Source organism: Coturnix japonica, chromosome 1 (genome assembly GCF_001577835.2).
Source record: "Coturnix japonica isolate 7356 chromosome 1, Coturnix japonica 2.1, whole genome shotgun sequence".
Lineage (NCBI taxonomy): Eukaryota > Metazoa > Chordata > Aves > Galliformes > Phasianidae > Coturnix > Coturnix japonica.
This window is the reverse complement of record NC_029516.1, coordinates 169003207-169012204: the sequence shown is the minus strand read 5'-3', so window position 1 is coordinate 169012204 and position 8998 is coordinate 169003207. Positions and strand designations below refer to the sequence as shown.

The 8998-nt window shown below is 46.8% G+C and overlaps 1 protein-coding gene across 1 annotated transcript in view; it reads right to left on the bottom strand.

Moving 5' to 3' along the window:
• Window positions 1–1498: 1498 nt before the first annotated feature.
• The window catches only part of ME3 (malic enzyme 3), a 99500-nt gene continuing 92000 nt past the window's right edge, over window positions 1499–8998 (bottom strand). Inside the window, 7 exon segments of the mRNA XM_015852389.2 lie at window positions 1499–1771; window positions 2532–2630; window positions 3037–3210; window positions 4079–4221; window positions 4713–4818; window positions 5084–5197; window positions 5843–5940. Of these exon segments, the coding sequence (XP_015707875.2) occupies window positions 1610–1771; window positions 2532–2630; window positions 3037–3210; window positions 4079–4221; window positions 4713–4818; window positions 5084–5197; window positions 5843–5940 (896 nt within the window). The 3' untranslated portion in view covers window positions 1499–1609.

The following is an 8998-nucleotide window of genomic DNA, read 5'->3' as shown; positions in this document are numbered from 1 at the left end:
CAAGCAGCTGCAGAAAACCACAAAATACCTGCGGCTGCCTGCTGTGAGCTGCTGCAGCATTTCAGACCTGCCTGTGCACTGGCAGCAGGAGCAGGAGAGCAATGGAAATGAATTCCAATGGACTCTGATGGGATACATGTCAGGATCTGTGACAGTGTGCCCTCCGCCACTTTAAGCCCTCAGCTCCCTCCTGTGGCTGGCCTTGCAAACAGAGCTGTGCACTGGGACACACAGTGAGCAACAGTACTGATTAGTGCTCTCATAAAGACAGCTCAGCAGCCACAGATCTGCCTCAGACTGGGGGGGGCTGAATGATCACACAGCAGATACTTGTTTCAACATCTGGGGGCCAGCTGAGCATGCACCTAAAAACCTAATATGACTATGACTCGGTTATCTTACCCCACTAGCAATGAGCAGCCCAGGAGGCCCGTGGGATCTCCTGCAGGGCAGTGGGTTGCATGACAGGATCTCCCCTTGAGCAGGGATGCCTCTTGAGGTTACACCTGTACAGAGATCCCTTACACCTTGATACCAAGATGCCTTGCTGATACAGATCCTCAGTTAGTGACTAATTCGTCTTAGACTGATTGCAACCTTAGTTAGCTTTGCTAAGATCATGTCTTAGATTGATTGTGCACATGCAGTCCCTCTAGGCATAAGCTTGCTGTCACAGCAGGTCCAGAAGAGGGCCATGGAGGTGATCAGAGAGCTGGAGAGCCTCTCCTATAGGAAAAAATTGAGGGAACTGGGCTTCTTCAGCCTGGAGAAGGGAAGGCCAGGTTGGATGGGCCTTGGCCAACCTGATCGGATGGGTGGCAACCAGCCCACAGCAGGGAGATGGAACTACATGGGCTTTAAGGTCCCTTCCGACCCAAACCATTCCTATGGTTCTGTGATTCTCTGACAGGATGGGGCCTGGTAGGGCACAGGGAAACAGTGCTCTCTGCCACCAGGAGACAGAACTGGGTCTGCCTGCATTGGCAGGGCTTTTGCTGGGACAGAGAAAGGTTTTCTTTTCCAGTATCACCCCTCTGCTTGTGGCTCTGGCAGTCAGGCATGTGGCCTCTGCAGAGGCCTGGGAGCTGACAGACCACAGATGGTGACATCGTTCCTGGCTAACCAAAGTTCTGGAAGATACAGCAGTTCTCTATGAGATTCTTTTTAATCAGAAATCACTGAGTGTCTCTTGTTGAGGAAATGAGCCACACGACTATTTTCTGCCTATGACCTTCCCTGGAAGATTCTGCTTCCTCCCGTGCTTGCTGTTCTACAGCCTAAATGTAGTGACTTCATATCTGGAGAGGAAACACCAATATTTATGGTGCCTGTAGGGCTTTCAATGATGGCAAAACCTGCAGTGCAGACTGGGATGGACTGGAAGCACAGCCTCTCTCTCTCCTCAGGATGCTGACTTCCCAGTGTGAACTCTATTTTGTTATGGTCCCACAAAGAAAAAGCAGTGTAAAGCAGTAAAGGAAAAAAAAAAAAAAAGCACTTTGATTCAATTATGTTTATAATTCCGTAAGCCTAATGTGCACTTATATCAGCAATGATATGGACCATGGGAACCAATGGAAGAAATGAGGAAACAGTTCTCACAAAAAACTTATACATGTTGTGTCTGCATGGCTGCGGCAGGCCAGGTGTAATCATCCAGAATGAAGGAATCGTAGTCAGGGCTATAAACAAGCTGCTTCACAAAGGCTTCTTTGTCTGCTGGCTCAGGGTACCAAGAAGCAAGACCATGCTTGTAGGCCCAGTTAACAACCTGCAAAAAGACAGGCGACGTGAGCTGATGAAATAACTCCAACACATTATGAAGTTGAAACCAACTACAGTTCAGCCCTGGTTGCATCATCTGTCTTTATTTTTTTTCTCCCCTCAAGATCATATCCTGCTTTGTTTAGTATTTTTCTGACCCCCGTGCTGGCTGCAATTCATCCCTTGGGAATGCAAACTGCTTGCAGCTCCTGTGTTGTGCAATTGAAGGCGAGCAGCCCTTTAACCACCTCTACTTGTACTCAAGCTCCCAAGTTACCATATGCATCCCTCAGCAACTCCTAGCAGGCTAATGTGATTCTCAGTGGGTGTTCCCTGAATGAATAGGAGTTATAAATTTGATGTACACAGAGCACGAATCCCAACATTAGATATCAAGCCTAGATCTGAAAGAATATTTAGGTGCTTAGGTCTCTATCAGATTCAGAAGGAATTGCCAGAATCTTTAGGCAACTTGCTTCACGTTTGATGTTAATCCTAAACCTGATTTTTCAAGTGCTGAGAAGTCTCACAGCTCCAAGCAAAGAAGGAGATCTTTGAGAGCTGTGAGGCATCCAGAATCAAGAGGTACTTTTCAAATGTGGGCTTTGATGAAAGAAGAGATCAAAGAAGTAATTCTGCCTGGAAGAATTCCCAAGAAACATTGCTTTAGGCTACAGAATAAGATGGATTAAAGCAAACACAAAACAAGAACAATACCAGGGCTGATCCTGCCCTCCTTATCATAGTGATAATAAGGGAACACTTACTTTGACAGCAATTTTGAGAGACACCTCTCTGATGCTGTTCAAGGGGGGATAGAGTCTTCCTTCTGCAAGATTCTCCTCTGTCACCTCAGCAGCAATAGACTAGAAACAAGAGGAAGGAGGTTTATAGAGATGGTCTCAAACACATGCCACTTTCGCAAGGATTACACAATACGTGTTTGAAACCTAAGCAGCAAAGGAGTTGGGGCTAATTCTTAATATAACCTGCAAAACTATTCAAAATACATGTGTTTATGCACTTCTGTATAGACTTAAAACTGGAGCAGCTGTGGGGATGGCACGTGGCTGACAGAATGGGGGGAACCTTATTGTCACCCCTGTAGATGCAAGATAAAAGGAAGTGTTAACTATTTTTGAGGCTAGTAAAAGCTGTGGCTATTTTTCTGATGCTGTGCAATTTCCCCAAGCCAATTTATCAAGTTGCCACAAGTAGGTGTGTGTGCCCCCTATAGCTTTTTAAATAAGTGGTTATTAGCCCATTGGAAACCTGTGCTGTGAGGAGGAAGATGTCATCAGAGATGTGTCGGACTCCACAGGCTATGACTCCCAGCGCCACTCCTGGGAAGACGTAGGCATTGTTTCCTTGGCCAGGGAAGAAGGTCTGACCATTGGGCAGGGTAACCTTTGAGAATGGACTCCCACTGGCAAATATACCCCGGCCCTGAACAAAGAGAGAGAAAGAGGCATGAAAATTCAGAAGAGCCGTCTTATATTTCTGCTGCTCTTTATGGCGTGTAGTCAAGAAACTCCAGCCATCAGGTAGATAAAAGCCATCCCCCACCATTGATACTTAAGGCAGGTCTGGTCCCCAAAGCCACACACAAAGTCATGAACAAGGCCATCGAGCAGTTCTTTGCACTGCCCAGCTGCAAGTGCTCTATAGTTGCTGAGAACTTGTCTCTCTTCCTATTGCTATCAACCGTCTGTGGAGTGTGCAGAGGGACTTGTTTATGGGGTGAAGATCTGGGGGCTGTGTAACTACCCCAGCCAGCAGCACTGAGACAAAGAAGCAGCAGGTGGCAGTAGAGGCAAAGGGGAGAATGAGACAAAGCCTTCCCTCTCCACCCGAAATCAATTCACATGACAATTCTTCAGCGCTACTGAGCATGAGTTGGCTGACAGGGCTGTTACACAAACAGTTAAGTGGCAAAGTGCAGGGGACAGTAGTCTGAGAGACAAGGGCATCTCAGACAGCTTTATGGGCTCATGATGTATAGGCTCACACTGTAATTCAAGCTGGTAGGGACACAAAGGATTTCTATAGTCCAAACTCATGGCAGGGTCAGCTGTGAGGTTGGACTGGTTCTCAGGGCTTTATCCAGTCTGAACTTGAAAATCTGCAAGGACATCATAGACTACAATGAGCTCTCTGCCCTCTGCTCCTCCTCACATTTTTCTTCATGACCATCTTGAAACTCTCTTTTTTCCCCTTATACCCACTGCCACTTGTCCTCCCACTGTGCCCACTATGGTGTCCTTGCTACAGCCATGGCTGGAGCACTCATCCTCCCTGTGCTGAGACCCAGTACCTCAGTCAGGCGGTAGCACTGCTCTGCTGTGCACTCTGCTTTACTTGTGGGGTTGCTCAGGGCAAACACGATGGGTCTCTCATTGAAAGCTGCCATGTCCTTCAAAATCTTCTCAGTGAAAGCTCCTGCAATGGCTGCGACACCTAAAGCAACAACAGCAGAGTGAGCTGGTGCTTTCTGTCATCAGCGTGTTGGACTGATCCCTCTTGAATGCCTCTTATCACTACATGAACCATGGGAGGGAGCCAGGATTCATTTCTAGAGATGCAGGTACAAATGTTTCTTTGTTATATTCTGAAGAAATTAAAAACCTGTCTCAAACTGAAGCCCCTTTACTCCTCCAGGTAGGGAGGTGGGGTCAGTGCTTGGGCTCAGAACTTTGCCCTGCTTGCCTGGGCCCCAGATTCTGATGCATTGGCACCTCCATTTGTAGCCAATCTGGGAAGGTTTTTACAGCGAGCAAGACTCCATCCCACAGCCGAAGGGAATAATGTGGAAGATTCAGCTGTGGTCCTAAGAAAGCCAGTAACTCATTGCATTTTATCTCTGAGAACAAAAGGAGGCCCTAGAAGAAAGACAGGAACTCTCTTAAGAACTGAATTGACATGAAAAGGTCGTGTTATGGGAACTCCACCTATAATTGCAGTCGGCTTCACTTTCTGCACAACCTCTTCTAGTGTGTTCACACTGGGATGGTCCTGGGCAAACATTTCTTTCTCATGGTTCAGGTGGCTTCTGCCCTGTGAGGGAAAAGACAGAACTGAACTTTAGGGTACTGGCAATAGGTAGAAAGATAATGGAGTAACTCACCTGTTCATTTCACCTTTCTGCCCTTCTTCTAAGCAGGGATGGGGGCAGGTGCCCCAAGGACATGGGTTAGTGGGCATGGTGGTGATGGGTTGATGGTTGGACAAGATAATTTTGCTAGTCTTTTCCAACCTTAATGACTCTTTATCTTGCAGGAGGTGCTGAGGGAGCGGAGGATATCTCTGGAGGCAAACTTACCTTGACTATCAGTCCCTTGGAGTCCACCATCCATATTTTTTTGATAGCATCTTCTCGTGAAATTCCTTCCTTTTCCATGGCCATGAGGATGAGGTGAGCTATGCCCATCGCAGCCTGGAATACAGTAAATAAACATGTCACTGGGGTGTCAGCATCTTATGGGGGAAGATCTGAAATGAAAGTTATGTTGGGTCATCCCCCAGCACTGCTTAGGGCTGGGAGGATTTCTGCTCTGTGACTGTACAGTGGCATGTATTCAGGTGGGAAACTGCTGAGCCAGGACCTGAGCCAAGTGCACAGTCCAAGCTTTAGGTTTTTCTTTCTCTTCTCTCTTTGTGCAAAGCACCAGACAGACACTCTGACTTACGCCCTGGAGGCAACGCAACTGACTGCATACATTGAGGTCATGTTCTTACATTTAAGTCTATCTCCTTTTGACTGTGTAATTAAAGAGGGCCTGATTTACCTTAAATACAAACCCCAAGGGCTCAAGCCAGCTTCATGCTGTCTCATAAGGGATTTCCCTTGGGGCACTCAAAGTCCTGTTGATGCAGCCTTGGAGCATCCATGCCACTTGAATACTGACAACTTCTGTGTAGCAGCCAAGTCCACCTGTGGGCCCACTCCTGACCAAGGACAAAGAACCTACTTCTGTGCTTTGTGTTTGGGTAGCCAAACCTTGTAGGGTGTTTCCTGCTTAATTTCTCACTAAATTTTAGTTTAGATGGTATATAGGAACAAACTTGAGAATATTCTTACCTCTCCAGCTCCCTGGAAGACAAACTTATGGTCAGAGAGCTTGTTCTTTGTGATCCTTAAAGCTGCAAAGAGGCCAGCGACTGCAACAGATGCAGTGCCTGAAAAGAGAAAACACTGTGAGAGGGTCATCTTGGCAAAGGGATTCTCCATCCTACTGGTAGAATCATAGAATGGCTTGAGTTGGAAAGGACCTCAAGAGTCATCAAGCTCCAACATCCAGCAGGCAGGGCGACCAACCTCCACATTTAATTCCAGACCAGGCTGCCCAGGGCCCCCATCCAACCTGACCTTGAACACCTCCAGTGATGATACTGATAGCTGTTAGAAACCTTGTGTAAGGAGCTGTGCTCTTAAATCCTTGGCTGTTTGGCATTATTTTCTACCTGAGACTCAGTGTCTTTTTGACTCTGGGAAACCAGTATTCTCCTGCCCTGCAGATATCTTCCGAGGATTAGTATTTCCAAGTAGTAGTGCTCACATGTAGTGTTAATCTAATGTCCTATCCCAGGTGAACGCACAACAAGAACTCCCAGCCAGCAGCCTGGGAGCAAAAGGAGAGCAGCTCAGAAGCAAAACGTGACCGTGAGCAGTGAAACCAGCAGATGGTGCTGCTGCATCTGTTGAGATTCGAGAAAATGAGCTCTACATGCTTTTAAAAGAAGGAGTTGATGGGGAGGGAAACTTCAGTATTAACAATTGCCAACTCAGACAACTGAAGGATGTTCATGTGGAATTTCCTCTTGCTTTCCCTGTCTCATTAAGCCATATGTACAGTGACCTGGCATGTGTCTGTCTGTGCCTCCGCTGCTTTCAGAGACAAGATAACCCACCCTGGGTTATCAGCAAAGAAGAGGGGAGAGATCAGGGTCCCACAGTTGTCAGCAATGCAAAGCTTGGTATATCCAGGAGGATATGAACACCTATGCACACACTCATGAGTGCACATACACTATAACATGCGTTCACTCTGAAAAGAAATCCCCAAATCCCTGTATTGGATGATCAGAGGAAGAAGTCTGAAAGTGGAGCAATTAGAATGCAGCAACGTGTCAGGTCAAAGCATGAGCAGTAACAGATGCCTGGAAAGTATTTAAAGGAAAGAAGCATAACTGGAGAAATATTTTGTTTCTCTTGGTTCTGACACAGGGAAAATTGCTTCCTATCCAATGATTGTTGAGAAGGGACAAATGGTATCAGCAAAACCATTTAAACAGCAGAATAATGTTGGTGGGACTTTCAGGAAAGGTATTCTGTGTCAAAGAATCATAGAATGGTTTGGATTGGAAGGGACCTTTAAGATCATGTAGTTCCGACTCCCTGCTATAGGCAGGGACACCTCCCTCTAGTCCAGGTTGCTCACAGCCCCATCCAGCCTGGCCTTGAATGCTTCCAGGGAGGGGGCATCCACAACCTCTCCGTGCAACCTGTTCCAGTGTCTCACCACCCTCACAGTAAAGTGTCCTTTTAATCAGGGATTTGAGAAACGAGGTGTGTGCTGTGCAGAACCCAGTGGGACAGAGTGTGCCTTTGCTTGTTTCCTGTGCATACACTGCAGAGACCAACAGCAGGGCTCTCCTCAGCTCTGCTCTTCCTAATTCTCCCTCTCTCTCCTCAGTGTGCTTCCAGTCCTTCCACATCTTCCAAACTGCATCTCAGTCTCATTAGTCAAGTAACAAAGTTACAGCACCTTGGCCTCAGCTCAGTATTTGTCTTTGATAATTACAATTTCTGAGTATGTAATGATAGAAGCATCTCTATGCAGGCGAGTGCACAGCTGGTTTGCATAAGATGTTGGCCAATCATAGAATCATTGAATCATTAAGGTTGGAAAAGACCTCTAAGATTATGTAGTCCAACCATCGGCCCATCCCCACCATGTCCACTAACCATGTCCCTCAGTGCCACGTCTCCACACTTCTTGAACCCCTCCAGGAACTCCACCACCTCCCTGGGCAGCCTGTGCCAATACCTTCCCACTCTTTCTGTGAAGAAATGTTTCCTAATATCCAAGCAATCACAGTGCTTCAATTCCAAAAAGACCATAAAACAAGATGGAGAAAAAAAAACACACCTTTCACTACAAGTTGTGGCAAGAGAAAACCAGGTACCATTCAACACATCAGTCAATCAGTTTTCCAAAGAGACTGAATGCTGCTATTGCAGAATATTGTTTCCTCAAGTAATTAACAAGAGCCAGCTTGGCTGGTCTGTATCTGATGTGAGATAGAGAAGGGCACGAGGAGGAAAACGCTCACAAAGCATCCCATCTGTCTGGGGCTCAGTGGGTGCTCTGCACTGTATCACAGGCTACTGAGCAGCCCTCAGGCATCTCTCTGAGGACTCCAGACAAACAGGACCAGCAAAGGAAAGAGCAAACTGAACCCGAGGTGCATTCAGGAAAATGGCTTTCACAGTAGGAATTTATCTCCTACACTCAGGAATGCTAAAAATATTGTAAACATTTAAGAACTCCTCACCTGAATGAGATTTTCTGCTTGTTGTAGTGTAAGGCAGAACTAGCCCCATAGATGTCAGTGGAGCTACGCTGGAGTAAATCAGAGGGAAAGGATTTGCTCTGCAGCTTAGCAGAGATGGAAAAGGCAGAAGCACCCATTCCTAGTGATGTTAGCTTGCTTCCAGAGCAGGAGCAGCATACAGAAGTGGCACTGATGCAATGGGAAAAGTGCTGCCCAGTGCTGATGCCAAGGCTGTAATGTATATGGCAGCACTCAGTGGCCAAGCAGGGAACACAGGGAGACACAAGACCTCACAGATGCATGGAGACAGGAGTCACCCCATATAGGGGCTGAGCAGAGCATCACCTGTTTGGCCTCTGGGCTGGACCCAGGCATTCTAACAGAACAAGTGATCATAGAATCATTAAGGTTGGAAAAGACCACTGAGGTCATGTAATCAACTATTAACCATCACCACAATACCACTAGAGCATATCCTCAAATGATAGCAGCAAGCAGCCACACTGCTGCCCATTTCTCCTTCTGGTATCTGTGTGGATGGCTTTACAGTGATGGAAGGGATGGCCAAATTCAGCTCCATCTTCCCATTTTTACCCTTGCTCTTCCTGCTTACGTTTCTGCCATTAAAACCATGCCAAGTGTTAGGGCCCAGACAACAGCAAACACCCATTCAACAGCT